This window comes from Mixophyes fleayi, chromosome 5, assembly GCF_038048845.1.
Source record: "Mixophyes fleayi isolate aMixFle1 chromosome 5, aMixFle1.hap1, whole genome shotgun sequence".
NCBI lineage: Eukaryota > Metazoa > Chordata > Amphibia > Anura > Limnodynastidae > Mixophyes > Mixophyes fleayi.
The window spans coordinates 84,970,865-84,990,544 of record NC_134406.1 but is presented as its reverse complement, the minus strand read 5'-3'; the positions used below and the strand labels follow the sequence as shown (position 1 = coordinate 84,990,544).

The following is a 19,680-nucleotide window of genomic DNA, read 5'->3' as shown; positions in this document are numbered from 1 at the left end:
GACTGTAAGCTCCAATGAGGCAGGGACTGATGTGAATGAGTTGCTGAATTGGTGGCACCATATAAATAAATGGTGATGATGATGATGTATAAATGAAGACCTTTTCATTTCTATATGAGCATATCATATATAACTAGCATACATTTACATAAGAAGTATTTGACCGTAGCAAAAACAGATTTTCATTGCAATTGGATTCATTAAGACATACGTTATCGTTTGTGCTCCATTAGACAGCACATCTGTGCTATCATGTATGGAGTATTGTTTGATCTAAATGTACAGGTTCTTTTAATTGTCAGCTGTTACGTTTCCTAGAATTTACTTAGCAAAATAAAAGGTATGCATATTTATCGTGATAAACTATATACCTACACAGACAATCTTTAGCACTCCAGCTGACCCTGAAATGCTATAAATTTCCCATGCTGCTCAGTCAGCAGTTGGCTTTTGATCAAGGGTAGGGCTTGTATTTGTCCTGATTTTTCCAGGAAAGCACCAATTTGTGTGATTGATTTGTAATCATGCAATAGATTCCTGTAACTCCAAATTTAGAATTTAAGGTTATAGTTCCGTAAAACACAGTGGCAAGGTTGCGGATTGTTCTAATATTTACAATAGTACACTAAGATCTTTCCTTCCCTTGTTTGGATACTTATTCAATTGGTGTCACACATAAAACATACACAAATTTTTTATATAAATGCTGTCTACAACATTCTATCCTCATCCACTGAACCATCCAGATTCTACAACCATAATTCCTACCTGTGGTTCCGCAGTTATACTCTGTGGTTTACAATTTTGAATAACTTATTCACTTATTGACTTGCCTGTGTACAGACACATTTCACACATGTATTTTGTATAGATTTTTATTGTGGTTGGCTATTGTAGGGCAGGAGGGCAATTACAAATCCAGACCAGATGATGTCTAACAACGGTCAGGGTTTCCTTCAGAGTGGCAATTCCTGCACTGTATAGTGTACATGGACTATGTAGAGCATAAGTTGCTTTTTATTTGGTATCATTGGTCCATACCAGGGTTTCCCCAAACCCAGTCCTCAGGGAGCTCTCTAACAGTGCAGGTTTTCCACATCACAAGTGAAATAATTATACCATATGTGGATCTTTTAAAATGTGACTGTCGGTAATGAATACACATGTGCTCTAACAAGGAGATATGGAACACATGGACTTTTGGGCTCCCTGAGGACCAGGTTTGGGGAACACTGGTCCATACTAATAACTATCCACAGGGTCCATTAACACATTGCTGCCAGCTCATCAAAATCGCGAGGCTTACATTCCTTCTCATAATAACCTATTAAAGTGTGAAGGGTGTTTTTGTGCCATCGGACACTTATCTGCACTAGCTCATTTTTGTGTTGTTAATGTTCTAATGCTTTGATTGGCATAACAGGTCTAGCCCTGTGATATTGTAATCCTCTCACTATAGCTTTGTATAAGGCTAGGTACACACTGGAATTTTTTCAGCCAATCATTTGGCCAATCAGCCAACATACGACTGTTCAGTCAGATATTGCGTTAGTCTGTATACTTACACGATGAACGACAGTTGTTCCAAATTCATCATTCATTTAGTTGGTCGTACTGTTTAATAAGCTTGTTCCAATCACCTTCCGATTATGTAGTGTATATGATTTAATGACCAATTCCACAACTAACTGCCGACAGTTCTGATGACTTCACCTCACATGGTGCATTGTTCACACATCCATCAAATGGCAATTATGTGCTTTTACCGGAAAAGTAATAGTACCTCTGTACTATATATATGTGCCTATGGCAAATTTCTGCTTGCATACTTATACAACTTTGTCCGTCCAGTCTAGAAGAAAGGCAAATAGATGTGAAATTCTAAAGATGTGTTTTGGATATGTCTTCTTCCATAATTAAACATCTGTATACATCAACTCTACAAAAAAGCACATAGCTATATATTCTGTAGATGTATATTGGATAAGACCATACATGTGTATTGAACATTTTTAATACTTGTGAGTTTATTTTAAGCAAAAATATATATTTATTGCCAGTATACCAAAGAAACTATGCTTTTTAATCCAACACATTTATTTGTTAACAATATCCGTAGAAATGGATGTAGTAAAATAAAAAAAAATAGCATCTACTGACATATTTAGCGATTAACCTGGCTACTGCTTTGTGACGTTACTTTCTCATATACTGGAAACAATTCTAGGAATTTTTTTTAGAAGTTTCTTGAATATTTTTCCTATCTCCTGCAGCACAGGCAATTGAGAGATTGAGTCTCTCCTCTGGAACCACTTTTTGATTCAACAAAAACGATTCTTTCTCCTTCTGTCCCTCCGGGTCTGTACTTGTAGTGTTCTTGCCATAGCAAGTAGCAAAAGACCAGTAGCTTGCTCTACTTCAACAGTATCCATAATATTGAAATAAATCATTGCTGTGCAGTTGCGAACGAATGAACACTGTACACAAAGATGTGTTATAGAATGAATGGCGATTACGTGTTTCCTTTTCCTGAATCTGAATTTGTGGGAGGTTTTTGCCGGTGATGTTCAGCCCTTTATTTAAATTTCTTTTTCATACCGCTGCATAGACCCCATATGTCTTATCATTGTGTACAAAAGCAACATCTTTTAAGACGTCAATATGCCTGTCAAAAGTCGCTGGCTGGATGGTTGGTCTTCTTAAAATCATTTAAAACATGTCTAGAGTGTACTCATAAATTGCCTGACTGATGGGACCTTCAGTTGTAGGTGCGATCGTTGTAGATAATACATTGGTCAGAAAATTCTCTAGTGTGTACCTAGCCAAACCCTCTGAATGTTCTAATGCTCTGATTGGCATAACAGTGTTTAATCTAACCCTGTGAATGTTCTAATGATCTGATTGGTTGCAGAATGGTCTAGGTCTGTAAACATCCCAATGATGTGATTGGCTAGAGGGCTGACACGACTCTACACTAATTAAAGTTACACTATTTGCATAAAAGTACTTTGGAAAGTCCCTAGCAATACAAAATATCTTCCTATAGATATAAGTTAGCAGGTTTATTTGTACAACGTTTAATTATTTGTGTATACAGGTATGCATATTCTAATTTTCTAATGAGCTACAAGTTGGTGTAACCCTGTAAGTATAATGCTTTGATTTGGGTGATGTAATACTGTGAATAATTCTCTGATAAATCTGTCAAAATACACCTAGAAATGTGCTTTCCTGTAAAAGTGCAACTGGAAGGTGTATCCAATGAAAGTATTGGATGGCTACTGATTCCAGGATCTTATGGAGAGGAACATGCTGTGCATCTGCTTGTAAAACTGCAAATACACCCCTAAATGCTCCATCTGCTCCCCTTGATCTCATTTAAATGTATGTAAGCTTTCACGGGCAGGGTCCTCTCTACCTATTCTCCCAAGTAGGTCTATTGTCTGACTCCCTTGTACATCCTGTCATGTCTTTTGTCGTACTCTGTGTAAGCCCCCATAACATTACTCACACTCATCTGTGCTACTTATAGGTTTTTCCTCATCTATTTGTTACTTGCTTCTGTACCTGGCGCTACAGAATCTATGGCGCCTAATAAATAAATAAATAAATAATAATAATAATAATAATAATAATAAAATAAACCTACCCGACAACACAAATTCTCATTTTTGGTTCTGTATATATAGCCATAGTCTGCACTCTGTAAGGAATATTCTCAATATATCTGGCTACTCCCACCAAAAGATACATCTTGCACCCCCACAGATGCTCTTATCTTGGCTTAATCCGGGCACCACTTAGCAAAAATGGGTGTATTTGTGCAAAAATAGGCATGTAATGTCACAAAACAGCAGCTCTTCACTTTTAAATGACCATCAATTTGACCTAACATTGTTCAGAGTGTTGCCAAACAGAGTAGAAAATCTGTTTGACCAGCTAACCCCACTGATGCATGAGATCCACCGCTGACCAAAAAAGAGGACACAATAATAGTAGTTTGTGTTTCAGTTGTCCCCCAAATGATCAATTTTTTCTAATTCTAATGCTCTTTGTGAGCATGACCTCCTATCAGGTCATTCAGAGCTCTTACTGAAACACTGTCTCTCATTGAGTGTAACCAGCATTATTCACTTGAAGATAACAGAATGTATTATTGAAACGAAGGGCAAAGCGAATATGGTAAAACTGTTAATTTACTTGTATGAATTGGCAACACACATGACAACTTCCCATTGTGAAAAATGATATATTCTAGAGCAGGAGCCCAACTTTCACATTTTGCAATTAAATGAACGTAATGATGTAAGTTGGAGAAGTTGGTAGAAGTCTAGGCAGACTTTTAAATATTTTTTTTTTTTAAAAACTCACTTTTAATAAGCAGGAACCATCTGGTTGCTTAATTATATCACATTAGTGGCGGATTAAGCCCATGTAGAGCTGCACTATCAGCAAGCATTAACTGTTTTCAAGCACAGGTCTGTGGCGCACGCACAGAATTGGAAGATTATTGTCAGTGTCAGGAATATTTAGATAGCTGCATCCTGCCAAGTAATCATTCACGATGGTGCCAGTCTTATTGCGGGAACCCCTTGTGTGCTTAGTGTTGTGTGGGGCACAGCTACATATTAATATTTGCAACCCGACTCCTGCTATTACTTTACATCAGGAAAAAAGATGTAATAGAATTTGTTGTAACTGATAGAAATGGAAGATTTTTGGCACAAGCTGTGTGATGTCACGAAAGCTAAGGAACATTATCACTTTGCAGAAATATTTCTTATTAAGGCTCTACTAAACCCCACAATTCAAGGTAAATTAATCAAGCCGACATCCCACTGCAACTCTATTAAAAAGTGACTCCCCACTTAATAACAGACAGTTTATCTGATGCAGGATAAAAAGCTGTTGATGCAGTCATTAAAAGTGCTAAGACAGCACTGGTTGTGTTCTTTTGTGTACATCTACCAATCCACACGGTGCATCTCTAACTGAGCAAGTCTGGTAACCTGTCAGTTACTCTATGTCTGCTCAGCTAGAGAAACACCTATATAAATATAAATGTTAAATAGTGTTTTTCATTTCTATTTAAACCTAATAGTTTGTTACTTATATACTGTCTAGATGACTCTTCTTTTTAATGTACTAAGAATAATAAATTTGAAAGTACCGCTTTCTTCTGCTTTCATGCAATTAACTAACCTAGCAACAAAATTGTATTAAAGCAAAGGAATGAAAAACCTCCAGAGTATTAATAAACCATGCTACCAATTTAATTACAGATTTAGGGTTGTTTTATATTAGTATCCATTATTTATAATTATTATAACATATTATGTTGCACTTTACAAAGAATCATTCACATCAGTCCCTGTCCCGGTGGAGCTCCAGTACAGTTTAAATTCTCAACCATGCAAACACCAACCTATTAGTTTGTTTTTGAAGTGTGGGAGGAATCAGAAGCACCTTGAGAGAACCATGGGCCTGGGGACAAGACTTATCTTAGTAGCCTAATACGAACATTTTAAAGAAAAAAAAATGCAGATTGCCCAGTGACCCAGCCCCCGAAGAGAACCCATGAAAGTATAGAGAGAACATATAAGCTCAACACAGACACTGCCCTTACCAGAATAGGACCCATAGCCTCAGCACTGTCAGGCAGCTGTGCTAACCACTGGGCCATCATTCCACCATATTTGAATTCCTTAGAGATAGAGATGTTTTTATATAGATTTATTAAGTACATAAGGATTGTAACTATTTTACAAGAATGTTATCACATAGGTGAACGAATTAATGTTTTGCTGATAAAAGATAGAGCAGTCTATGTTGAGTTAAATTGCAGGAGAAAGCACTGTACTCATCACTCCCCATTAGGACCTGTTCCTTTATGTAAAGCCATTAACAAGGGATGAGAAACTGCCTTTGTAGCCGTATTTACTCTGTTTACTAAAGCACCTGATCTTGCCATTCATATCAATCACACCAGCTCTATCTGTAAATTACCCACATTGATTATACATTACAACTCCGTACTGTAATGATGTACTTGAACCCTCATCACTGTTGCACTATTACAGGGTGAGATATACAATACTACATTTCAAATTTTCCAGGCAAAACTGATTGGAGACTTTTACAACTATTTGAATCTTTCAATTTAGATCGTATTAACTTGTGGCACACATACCTGACAGAATCAAGAGATATTTCAGTTTACTCATTTAAATCCAAAGTTAGTCAAGAGTAAAATATGAGGGGTTATTCATTAAAGATTTACACACACGGGGCACTTTGGTAAAAATTTACAGACAAAGTAGGTACACAAAGTGGTATGTGGTAGGCATTTGATTTAATCTATTCCTGAGTATATCATCCATTGAGGTCCAATTGATTTGACAGCTGTACACAGCATTCATCCAAGATAGTGAATTCATCTAACTCAGTGATAGGAAACCTGATTCACTTCAGGAGCCAAATGAGCAGCCCTCTAACCTTCAAAGGGGCCGCACAGTACCATTAATCTCAGAAATAAGTTAAAACAATATGTTTAATCAAAGAAAGAGACACCTGTCTGTAATAACATATCAGCAGGCATTTTAAACAAGTGTTAAAAATAAAGTTGACAATGAAGCAGGAAGGGAATGGGGACCACGGTTAAAGGCTCAGAGGGCCACAATCGACCCTAGGGCCACCTGTTCCCCATCACTGATCTGGCTGCACAAAATTACTTTAATTTTTTAGTTTTCATTTTTTTAATGGTAATTTCCGTCCCATTCTCTATCTGTTATCTGTATCCAGTAACTAGACAAGATGAAGTCCTATATCATCCTACATAGTTACAGAACCAATAGCATTGTTTTTGGTAATGGAAACTGTGACAATGCATTGCATTCTGTGAAGGCAGACTCTGTACACACAGTTTAGTCATCTACAATTGAAATATTGGGATGGTGTTTGAGATTATATGTATTCAATAACATCCCACATAACTAGAGATAAATGTAACAATAAACTAAACATTAGTATTTGTGTTTTGCCACTAGATGGTGCCAATGTTGCATCTCTTAGCTGTCATAAGTATTTACATTATGTCACATTGGGAACATAATAATACAGGGCCTGATTCATTAAGGATCTTAACTTAAGAAACTTCTTACTTCAATATCCTGGACAAAACAATGTTACAATGCAAGGGGTGCAAATTAGTATTCTGTTTTGCACATAAGTTAAATACTGACTGTTTTTTCAAGTAGCACACAAATATCAACTTTAAATTTCAATGTACAAATAAGCTATCAAGTGTTTGTGTGCTACATGAAAAAACAGGCAGTATTTAACTTATGTGCAAAACAGAATACAAATTTGCACCCCTTGCATTGTAACATGATTTTGTCCAGGAGACTGAAATACTGAAATAAGAAGTTTCTTAAATTAAGATCCTTAATGAATCAGGCCCACAGTTATACCTATAAAATCCTTTTTGAAAAAAATTATAAAAAATACAGACAACTTTATAAATGTGGTATACTGTTATGGGACTCACTGTAGCCTACATTATGTGTTCAGCTAGTGAAAATCATCTTGCTTTTAATAACGAAAACTAATTTGTGACATCCCACAGCTAAAGTTTTTCACCATATCAGAGCTAGAGGTCACTTTTATACACATTTATGTTTAATTTAACTCCTTCCTTTCCTACCTCTATTTTATTTCCTCCATATAGCTATAATTATGTATTCTTGCTACTATAATATGATCACAATATATTTTTCTTATCATTACATTTGCCATCATAATATTGTCTCATCTTTTACTTATGTACCTGACAGTTCTTAATCTATATACTAGAGATGAGGGGTGTGGATTACTTGAAATTCGATGTTGGGGATCCAAGTGAAACCAAGTCGTGACTCGGTTTCTCTGGCCAAACTCGATCTCAAAATGAAGCGAAACATAATTTCCAGCTAAATATAAATATATATATATATATATATATATATATATATATATATATATATATATATAGTCCTCCCTCGTTTACTTCAGTGCTATTTTAGAAGAGACAGTGTGTAGGGAGGAGGTTAACTGCGTTGCTCTGCTCATAAAATAGCATTAAGGGTGAGCCAGGGCCACTGAAACGCAATAGAAACCTGTCATTATTGTAAAGCAGTTCTGTAGAGAATAGTCAGCTACAATAGTTTGCTGATCAATTGCTTTTAATTTCAATATTAAATACACGTTACACAGACTAGTGGCTAATGGTTGTTGTTAATGTATTGCATTGCATATATCTAATAGTACTAGACAGTATATACAGACTGAGTTAGATAGATATTCTTTGAGAAAAACAGTGCTTTTGCTGTCACACTATTAGCAGCAAAGTCCAAAAAACAAACAGATTTCTTACTTTTAAACTTTGAAACATTTTCTAGAGAAAGTAATCTTGTGTGGGGCAGTGACAAGTGAAATAATTCAGAAAAAAACTGGGTGTTTGCCTGTGAGATTCAGCAGCAGTTGCACACCCAAAAATAAGACAATATATTATTATTATATTTTAATCTTTTCAATTTTCCATTCAATTCAATTATATCTCATTTGCTGTCGCTATATGAATAAATGAGGATGCTGAGAGATAAGGGTGGGAATGTGGCCTGCACCCATAACACAAAAATTCAAAAATTATGCACACAATATATTGCCAGAGTATTCATTGTTGTCAAGAGCATGGCTTTCAAAACCTTGTTTTGCTTATATGCTCCGTGCCATAATGCTGTCCTTCTGAATCAAACCAGGGGACTCATATATATTTATGGGGAGGGAGGAAAAATCATTCCCCCAGGGTAAGCTTCGGCCAGCCCCGGGGTAAAGGGGACTGCCCGGAGGTGGTCCCCAAGACCCATGTAAATAAATGTGGAATGTATATAAATTAGATTTATATGACGTGTAAAATACTTACATTGCTGCAGATTTGGTTGCCCAAAACATGTCTTGACAATGCAATTGAAAGTCCACAATCTGAGAAGTTAGCAGGACAGATTTTGGACCTGGCAAACAATGCATGTATATATGTAGATATGATGGATGATGATTTATGCTATGTGAAGGAGTCAGAGAACCGTAAAGTATGGTTAATTATTTTTAGAATTGAATTAGAGAAAGCAAATGCACCAGTGGCAGATTTACAAAATCCTTCATTAAGACAACAGTGGACAGCAGCATTATTATACATTTAAAAGATGAGGAGGAGGGCACAAAGTAAAATGCTGCAAGTAAAGGTGACATTGTTCGTGGAGTGAGGTTCATTTGTGTCATAATGCTGCCCTTCTGAATGAAACCAGGAGTCTTGTAAACTTTTATGTGGGAAGGAGGGCAGAAAAATTATTGCCCCGGAGTAAGCTTCATCCAACCCCGGGGTAATGAGTACTGCCTGAGGCTTGCACCAGAGGTGGTCCCTAAGAAGAGGTGTACTCACTCTGATGCCAGGGCAACCTGGATGCCTCACACCGCTGCTGCGTCCTGGCTAGCGACAGGCAGCCGGGGCACACAGCTGTAAGTAAATTAGCAGGCAGCGGTCATATGAATGAATAGAGTTAGAAATTTTGGAAAGAAAATAGACGTAGGTGTCCTGCACCTATACTACAAAAATTCAAAGATTAGGTACACAATACATTGCCAGAGCATTTATTGGTAGCCAAGAGCAGTGCTTTCCTACCTTATTTTCCTTATATCATCAACAGTATTTATATTGCGCCACTAATTCTGCAGCACTGTACAGAGAACTCACACACATTAGTCCCTGCCCCACTAGGGCTTACAGTCTAAATTTCCTAACATACACACACACACACAGACCGAGAGAGACTAAGGTCAATTTAATAGCAGCCTTATATGCTCTGTGCCGTAATTCTGCCCTTCTGATTTAAACTAGAGGATGCGTAAACATTTTTGTGGGAGAGAGGGTTGAAAAATCATTGCCCCCGGGTAAGCTTCGTCAAACCCCAGGGTAATGGGGACTTCCCAAGACTTGCAGCAGAGGCGGTCCCCAAGAACGGGTGTACTCTCTCTGACGCCAGGGCAACCGGGACGCCTCACACTGCTGCTGCGTCCTGGCTAGTGACAGGTAGTCAGGGCGTGCGGCTGTAATTAAATTATTGCTGCCTCTTACCACTTACAAGTATGCAAGTATGCATTATTTTTTGTTAACGTAGCTTTCCTCCTTGTAGGGCTGAATCATAATGTATGGCTTTTAGCCCACGATTCCTTTAATCTGTTACTGACTCATTGATCTTGTCTACATTGATGTCAGTGTACATTTCCTTGTCTCTTTCTATGAGAAAAAATCAAGTGCTTTGTAAAAGTGATTGTAAGTCCAGGAACAACTTCAATGGAGCATGCTAGTCTGTTTGCACATGTCTCTTTAACTTATTTACGAATGCAAACTTAGTTAACTATATTCATTATAAGTATTAAAAGGATGAGAACTCAACAAGTCAAGTATGGATGCCCCAGGTCAGCCATGTGTAATGGAGCACACAAATATGCGTTTTGTCCTGACAATGTCACTGAAGTGGGTGGTACAAAAAATACACTGCTAAAATTGCCAAGTATTGTCATTTCTATATTTTTTTTATTTAATTACTGTACTACTTACTCTAAAATACATTATACAATGTAATGGCAAATGGCACAAGCAAAAATGTTTTTTTTGAATTAGAAATTACATAAACCATTTGTATTTCCTTGTTGGAGGTTATTTAAAAAACAAAACACTGTTATACACCCCTGATACAGGCGCAGGTATAAGTGGATATGGTTTCATTGGGAACAGTGGGTTCCATTCCCATAGCTGTTTATACATGCTTTTACAAGCATTAAAAATGTCATAGTAAAAGTACTATTTTTTACAACATTGGGTAAGGGCCTAAAACTGTTCACAAAATGTTTAAATTAACACTAAACCTAAAACATTTCTCCTAACTTTTTAAACTGGGGAATCTTGACAACGTACACTCATGCGCACAAGATGGTGGCTTTGTCACACAACACTGGGACTTGCCAGATAATGTTAGGGCATGCCATGTTCCTTCAAAGGCATTTCCAGCAACTCCAACGTACTGGATCCCCCTTGCCCTGCACTAAAAACACCTGCTACTGGTACCATCAACTTTCCAAACTTCCCAGAATCAGGACATAACACCTAATCCATGGGACAGTTGGACAATTCCCTCAAATCACGATTGTCCCACCTAAATCGGTACAGTTATGTCCAAAATACAATATAAAAGATCTACTAGTATTTTTCACAAATATGTATATACATACCCTGGCAGAATGTGAGATACTTTACATTAGCTTTTCAGCTAATACAGAGTATTGTTCACTGCTATGGTCACCATTTTATTGTAAAATATCTTTAACTCCAATAAGCACATGAAACCTTAACATATATAGATGAGAATGTCAGTTGGATAACCAGTAAAGCAGCATAGACATCTGCTTACAGCCTGGGATTCCCCAGAGTTGCCAAGCCAGAAACCAGCCCTCCAGACAATGTTTTTGTGGATAATGTGGCAGTGATGTGCACACCTGTCGTTGTCTATGTAGTCACTAGAGTAGAGTTAGCATCTAAGCCACGACAAAGAAGAAGCAACTCTCTGCCCTTCCAGGTTTAAGCAGTTCTATCTTTACAGCTCAGAATCCCTGTTTAGTCCAGGGCACCAGAACATCACTGTGTCTATGCAAACACTCAGAGGATGAATGTGGCACTGTCTTCATCCATAACACTTAGGGAGCAGGTATCTCCATAGGCAAACCGAGAAGGGGGGGGGGGGGTTCCTAGTGCCTGGAAACCCTACAAGCCTGGGGCATTGTATAACTGAGGTGGCTGGACCCTGCCCCCACTTCACGCGGCTCTGCTTGTAAAGGGAGAGCTGCGTGCTCTAACAGTAGTGCACGCAGCATTGCCCATGTATATTATGGGGATAGGAAGAGTTGGAGAGCAGCCAAGCACTGTTTAATATTATAGCCACACCCCAAAGCATGCTGGTCACGTCCACTGGTGGCGTGGTGTGGAAACCCTCTTTACAAATCCTGCTTTTGCCCCTTATCCCTGCTGGCATTCTCATATGTGGGTGTCGTGTGGTCTAATATTTTACAATGTGGGAGGGGTGGGGGGGGCTGCTTTATTTGGTGTCAATCCGGCTCTGAATGGCATTATTAATTCATTTATGCAGGCAATGTATATTTTAGTATTAGTCAATAGTTAGTATAAGTTGAAAGTTACCCTTTATTATGATAACATTTGTTATTATTATATCATTTTTTTATATTGGCTTAAAAAATATACATACATATTTTGATGTATTACAAAGTAGATGTACTGCGTATACACTTATATGAGAGCTGTATTGAAAAATTTAATGACATAGCTGCTTATTCATACATTACGAGCTAACCTTTGTTTTCAAGGACACAAGCATTACTTGTGGTCGATGATGTATTGAAAAAGGAGCATCAGGAAAATATGATATTATAAAGAGCTGATCCTATGAAATCTAATGTTGCTGGGATTTATTAAAACTCTCCTATCTCACTTTCGTCTCATCTTTCTCTCTCTCTCTCTCTGTTTCTCAGCTTGATCATTACCCTCCAGCAACATACAGCCTCCCCCTTTCATCCGAGACTCAGTTTAATGGGCCAAAGACCCTTTTCCTTGGAAGAGTGCTAGGTAAGTGATATTTTCCCTATCATGAAATACAGGTGCTGCAGTGTAATGTCACCTTCAGCATGATTGTACTTTATGGGCCACATTGAAATACATCAGCAAGAAATAATGACTGAGGTAAATATTACAGAGAGCCTGTGTTCCCCAATGGCAGGCACATCTATCCTGCATCACCTGTGACTAGGTGCAGTATATTACTTCATAACAGAGGTCATTTGGATCAGTTACTGGGAAATGTCAGGGCTGTTTGAGAGAACTGGAAATGTTTTTGTTTTTTTTACCAGTCTGGATCTTACTGAACAAAGCATAAGTGTGAGATAATATAGGACTCTGACAGTGAATCGGATTCTGCTGTTGAGTAATGGACTTATCTTTGCCACTTAGGATACTAACCATACCATAGCTTGGAACTTCTAACCCGGAGGAATGAGCAGTAATTTAATCTAGAAGTGTTTGGTGTATATTTACTAAGCTGCAGGTTTGAAAAGTGGAGATGTTGCCTGTAGCAACCAATCAGATTATAGCTGTCATTTTGCAGAATGTCGTAAATAAATGAAAACTAGAATGTTGCTAATTCAGTAAATATATTCCTCTGTTTTTGTCTAGTTGTCAGCGATAGGTCCAGTTTCCTAGCTAGAATGGAGCTGCATGATTATTGCTGGCCACACCCTCTGCTATGTGGCAGCCAATATTGGGCAATTGGCCCAATATCATACTGGTTCACAGATGGCATAAGGGATATGAAAGTCTGTTTGATTCATCAGATCTTAGGTTTAGGCTTATTTTGTCTTTTAAAATGCTGAGAGGTTTGTAATATTGCAGCTCATGTGCCGAAAAAACAACTGTGATAACCAATAAAGACACTGTCAAAATCAATAGGATTACTATTGGAAAATGCAGTCAGAAGATGAAACATGGTGGTCCAACAGCCCCAATAATGGTGGAAGTGAACCAGCCAGTCAGCCCAAGGCCAAACGGCCTGATCTCATCCAGTTTGGCCTTGTACATGTGTGGTCACACTGGATAGTGATCCTATGTCCTAACTCTCTATAACAGCATTTAAAGTCATCTTACATGTCCATTACAAAATAAAAAATGTGAGTGATCAAATAGAATTTGAAGAATACATAAATGACACTAGAAGCAGATGGAATCATAGTCCTCTGCCTCCTCTGAAACTGGCGGTATTTAGAAATATTGTCTCTACTCTGTCCAAAACCATGTACTGTTAATATTCAGCAACAAAATACATTTTAAATCAAAATTTTTGGTTGACTGATAATAAACCCTTGTTGTGCTTTACTCCATGATGAAAAAATATATGTTTTTCACATAAATCACTCTGGTTTACTGTGGTGGTGATTGTTTTTCCTTATTTTATTCTTCAAGCTGATTTTAATGTTTTACAGACTGCCAAGTGTCATGACGCTACCAGGGCAACACCAGTCACATGACATAGGGACAGATAAAATTAAAAGTGATGTCCTGTTGGAACTTCAGGTGAAGGATTCATGCACGCAGTACCACCAATTACGGTACTGAAATCTTTGCTCATTTTTACTCGCACCTCTGAGCTATGAGCAAAAATAAGCGTAAAATTTTAACCTCTGAACATCCCGAGGAGGTACTTCGCTCGAGGGTGCCAGGGGCAAACGCGGGATTTGTAGAGGGGGGTTTCCACACCATGCCGCCAGTGGGCATAACCAGCATGCATGGGGGCGTGGCTATAATATTAGACAGTGCTTGGCTGCTCTCTAACTCTTCATATTCCTATAATATACATGGGCAATGCTGTGTGCACTAGTGTTAGGTCTCACTTTTCAAGCAGAGCTATGTGAAGAGGGGGCAGGGTCCAGCCACCTCAATTATACAGTGTCCCTTGCTTGGAGGAGGGTTTCCAGGCACTAGGAAACCCCACCTCGGTTTGCCTATGGGTGCAACAGGACAGCACTTGTAATTGAATATGTACTTGTGTTCCATCTGAAAAACTGCAGCCACATTCGTCGCCCACAAAAAGTGATTTTGCAAAGTGCAGACTGAGGTCACCCGAGAAAATTAACTTTCAACTTCTTGTTAAACAGGTACAAAAATCTGCCGTATAAAAAAAGACTTGGGGGCAAATGTATGAACCTCCGGATTCTTCAACTCCGGCGAGTTCAGCGTCTTCAGCGCTTAAATTTAAAGCGGCGCTGCCTTGTAAAGGGAAACTTCCCTTTACAAGGCAGCGAGGCTTTAAATTTAAGCTCTGAAGACGCTGAACTCGCCGGAGTTGAAGAATCCGGAGGTTCATACATTTACCCCTTGGTGTGCGAGTTTGCTGCTAAAACAAACCTTTTGTTCTTTTCCTATCCAGGCCTTAAAATGTGATACTAAGCACCAATCATCCATTCCTTATCAGTGCAACTATCCAGGATCTGTTTCCAAAATTACATGACGATCCATCATTTCATGAGAAATTCTGACATTTTAACTGTTGAGATACACATATATTATTTCTGATTCATATACTTGTGTTCATTATTATATTTGGTACATGTCATGCTCTGTGTATACAATAGAAGTCTGTCGTCCTAGATCAAATAAATATCGAAAGTCTTTAGCCACACATAGACCACATAAAGATGGTAATATTATATTACTAATATCTGGATCCGATTAGCTCTTGGAAAAAATCCATATAACATTACCATCTGTATGTGGTCTTTGTGTGGCTAAAGACTTTCGATAATTAGTTGATCTAGGACGACAGACTTCTGTTATATACTCTGAGTGCTATTCTACTGATCTGCGGATCATTGACAAATCAAATAAATAAGAATCTGGGACATTTATGTTATGTTCCTAATATTTTTGTGTTAGTTGTAAACTTATTGCTGATGCAAGTTTATATTTGGATGGTGCACTATTAATGTATTTCATTATTGTAAAACTCTGAGCTAAGAAGAGGAGTGTTCTTTTTAACAAGACTTTAGAGAACACTAGACATTTGCAATAGTGTTGTCAGATCGATCTGAACCGATGGTCTGTGTTTTATTGTTTTAATATGTTATTATTTTACTAAAATATTTTTGAGGTCATTATTATTATGTTTCTCAGTGACAGTGTTTTGTTTTGCTTTAATCTGCTGAGTGGTCGTTAGAGTTTGCACTTTCTATTGTTCTTTATTATTTGTTTATAGATCTAATGATCAATCAATTAGTCTGCTCAATATCAAATATCAGCATGGTGACAAAAGACAGAATATCCACCATCTAAAGTGAGGGTTAGGTAGAACATTGCCAGAACTCTTAGTGGGGACAGGAGGATATATCATGAGATAAGTGAAACTGTGCCATTTTACAGAGATGCAATGTGTGATTACCACATTTGCTAAAACATTCTGATATTTGTAAATTTTCATTTCACAGAATTTGAAGTCTGAGGGGGAGATTAAAATAGCTGCGAGTGTCTCCGAAACTTCTGTGAGACTCGCTGAGCAGAGATTTCTGTCAAATCTCCATCGCATTCTTCCTCGCATCCCATATAGGTGCGAGGGAAAATGAGCGGAGATTTCTACCGTAAATGCCAGCACATCGCCGGCAATTAGATCTCCACCTACGAATAGAAGAAGGACAATGACGTTAAATCCATTCTATTGTGTGGTATGGTTGGGGGTGGACTGGTTCGGGACATTTTGCTCATCTGTAAAGTCATGGAAAGAATAATAAGCAGAATGCTCCAATACCAAAACACAGGGGTCAGTGAACTGTAAGCTCCTGCGGGGAACAGGACAGACGCACACAGAAGAACTTACTTTACAAACGATGGTCACCTCCTGTCCGCTTCCGATTTCCCAGCCGCTGTCCTATCCCAGCAGATCAGCAGCCGCAACCCTTGTTGCCTCCAACCATGTACCTCTGAGAACCAGGATAGGGTTGTCCGAGATCATGGCAATGAGCGAAGACACTCTTAGTCAAGCTCGCTTGCCGCCACCTCGTTTTTCTCTTGCCAAGGCGCGAGGGACTCCGAGCACTTAAGGCCAGGAACAGTCCCGCCTCAAGTACCCCACTCACCTCTAGGTGAAGTTTTAACCGAAAGGGAGAATCAAGCACTATACTCACTGGGACACTCCCACTTCCGGTCCTGTTCTCCTGCTCCTCCCCGACACCTGTGGGCGACAGATAACACACAGCCTCCCTCTGCTCTACCAGTGAGGGTAAGATGTACACCCACAAAACTACTTAACTACAACAGGCGACCCGACCCTAACAACTCTCTAATGGCCGGCAACGCAACTAGAATAAACAACTATAACACTAACTGAGTGTGGTGTACTATCGGGACCTACTCACTGTACTCTACGGGTAACACCAGCCGGTGTTCACGGTCTATTCCGGAAGGGCGTTCCTAACCCCCTCACCCAGGTCATACCAAGAAGACTGTCTTCTTGCTATGGGGTCAACCACGGAGTCCTAAGGACCGGCTGCACAAGGCCAGAAAGAGGCTCACTGGAACAGCACACCATCCTGAGAGTCGACTGCCGCACGGAACAGGCGATCCTCACTGCGATGAACCGCCTGACTGCCTCCACCCAGGTCGAAACACGTGTCCCTCCCCTGGAACCGCCAGAGAACCTGCACGGAACTTAGGATTGGGACACTCAACCAGAACCACAGGCCGCCCCTGGAACTTAATTGAGCTGTGCCGCACTGCAAGTGAGGTACTCAATCACCCCCTCTGGAGACCAGCGTAACCCCAGGGACCTACGGGACGGGAAAACTATGTGTGTTCTTTCCCTGGCTATGTGTAAGCTTGTAACTACACTTGTCCCCACAATACAGGTCAATACAGGAAAACAACAGGAAACAAGAGCCTACGTTTAATGGGGCCTGACGTCTTGCACCAGGAAACAAATATACAGCACGCCAAAATACAATATACAAGGCAATACTTGCCGAACAGACAGAATAAAACGATGATACAGTATATGGCAAGCTAATCACACGAATACACAGCTGCTAGCTAACCAGCCGGTTACTACAGCACAACAGGAGCCTTCTGCTCTAATGTTACCTTACTCCTCTTAGTGTACTCACCTCACTCACACAGGACTGCGCCCTACTCTGCTCAGGGCTCTCATGCCACTGACTACACCAGGGCCTTATGCCCTACACCATGGGCCTCTCTGCCCAGCTGACTAGGGCCTTGTGCCCTTCTACTTATGGCCTCTATGCCTCTAACTAGGGCCTTGTGCCCTGTTACCTAGGGGCACTAGCCCCTGCCTAACTAGGCCTTGTGGCCTTTCTAACTATGGGCACTAGCCCACTCACTAACTACAAGGGCCTTGTGCCCTTGATACACTATGGGCTTATAGCCCCCTGACTATCTAACTAACTAGGGCCTTGTGCACTTTATACACTCTTTTGGGCTTTGAGCCTACTAACTATAATGGCCTAATGCCCTGCTCCCTGGGCCTTGTGCCCCTACCAAGTTCCATGGGCCTAGCACCCGACAGTGACCACGGGCCTTGTGCCCGATCTAACGCAGAGTATACTTACCTGCTCTGCGCAGGATACTCAGCTTGCTCTCGCCATCTTCTTTTCTGGGTCTTACAGACCCTCCAGCCGGCGGCGCCTCTTCGGTGCGCCGTCTCCCGCAGCTCTCTGGGCGGGGGCGCTCTCAGCCCTTACAAGAGCTCCACGCCGACATCTCCGCTGATGGTTTTTTCTGTTCTGGGCGGGGGCGCTCTTAGCCCTGACACGGGCTCCCCGCTGATGTCTCCGGCAGTTATAGACAGTAGCGGGGTAGCTCCTTGTCCTGACAAGGGCAACCTGCCACTTCCGGCGTCTTCTTTTGCTTGATCCGCCGCTCCGGACGTCCCACGATGTCCTCTTCTCACTGTGCCGACAAACTGCTGGCAAGATTGTGCCGGCCGGTGGTTTATATACTCGCCGGCGCGGCGTCACCACTGGGCGCTGCCGCGAGCACTGATTGGTTCGCCGCGGCGCCAGTCTTTTGAATGACCGGAGGTAAGCCGTGATTGGCTCACCTATCCGGCCGCTGATTGGCCAGCGGAGAAAGGCGAGCCCTGATTGGCTCATCCTCCCTCCGCTGTCAACCCCTGCAGGAAGAAAGAAATACTCACCAACGCTGGATCGATGGAACGGTGAGTACTTCTCCTCTTCTTTCTTCGCCCCCCTCGTGATGGGCACTGCAGCCAGAGCCATCTTCTGTCTCTCCAGGGACACAGCGGCAGCCTCCGGATCCGTCTTTGCCCTCTTCACGGGCACAGGATCTGGAGACAGGGGGCACATCTCTACAGAACATCTCTAGTATTAATTAGAGATGGTCACTGACTCTCGTGTTTTGATTTTGGATCTGGATTGACTTTGTGTTTTGGTTTTGTTTTTGGCAAAACCACACTAGCGTGGTCTGGTTTTGGTTTTGGATCCCTATTTTTTTGCTAAAATCACATAATTTGGCTCTTTTTGTGTTCCTACATTATTATTAACCCCATTACCATTAATTTCCAGTCATTTCCAGTCAATGTTTGTCAAGTGACAAGAACACTGCTACCCCTCCTGTTCGTGTATGAGCAATGGCACTCAGCAATGTCACTGGAGAATGGAGAGTGACAAGAACACTGCTACCCCTGTTTCTATGTGAGCAATGGCGCGATCTCCTGGGGAGGGAGGTACTTATGGAATCCAAAACCTGCGAGATCAAACAACGCAACAATGACGTTTTGCCTCGATTGAGATCCGGGGACGCGCGAAAGTACCGAGCTGGTTCGCGAGCCTACTCGGATCCCCTAAGTTCGGGTGGGTTCGGTTTTCAGAAAACCAAGCCCGAGCATATTAATTGCTTCATAGGCCATCTACTTAAGGCTGCCATTAGAAATGACACCTTCTAAGTACAGATAATAATGTCTGAAATTGTTATGACTTGTCCAGGCAAGAGGTTTTTCAGTGTGT

At 40.3% G+C, this 19,680-nt stretch overlaps 1 protein-coding gene across 2 annotated transcripts in view; it reads left to right on the top strand.

Annotated features, from left to right (window-relative positions):
• The window catches only part of CNTNAP2 (contactin associated protein 2), a 1,405,747-nt gene that overhangs the window by 1,312,434 nt on the left and 73,633 nt on the right, over window positions 1-19,680 (top strand). For both annotated transcript variants that reach the window (XM_075212518.1, XM_075212517.1), the window contains exon 21: window positions 12,637-12,730. In XM_075212518.1, coding sequence (XP_075068619.1) covers window positions 12,637-12,730 — 94 coding nt within the window. The remainder of the gene's footprint in view (window positions 1-12,636; window positions 12,731-19,680) is intronic.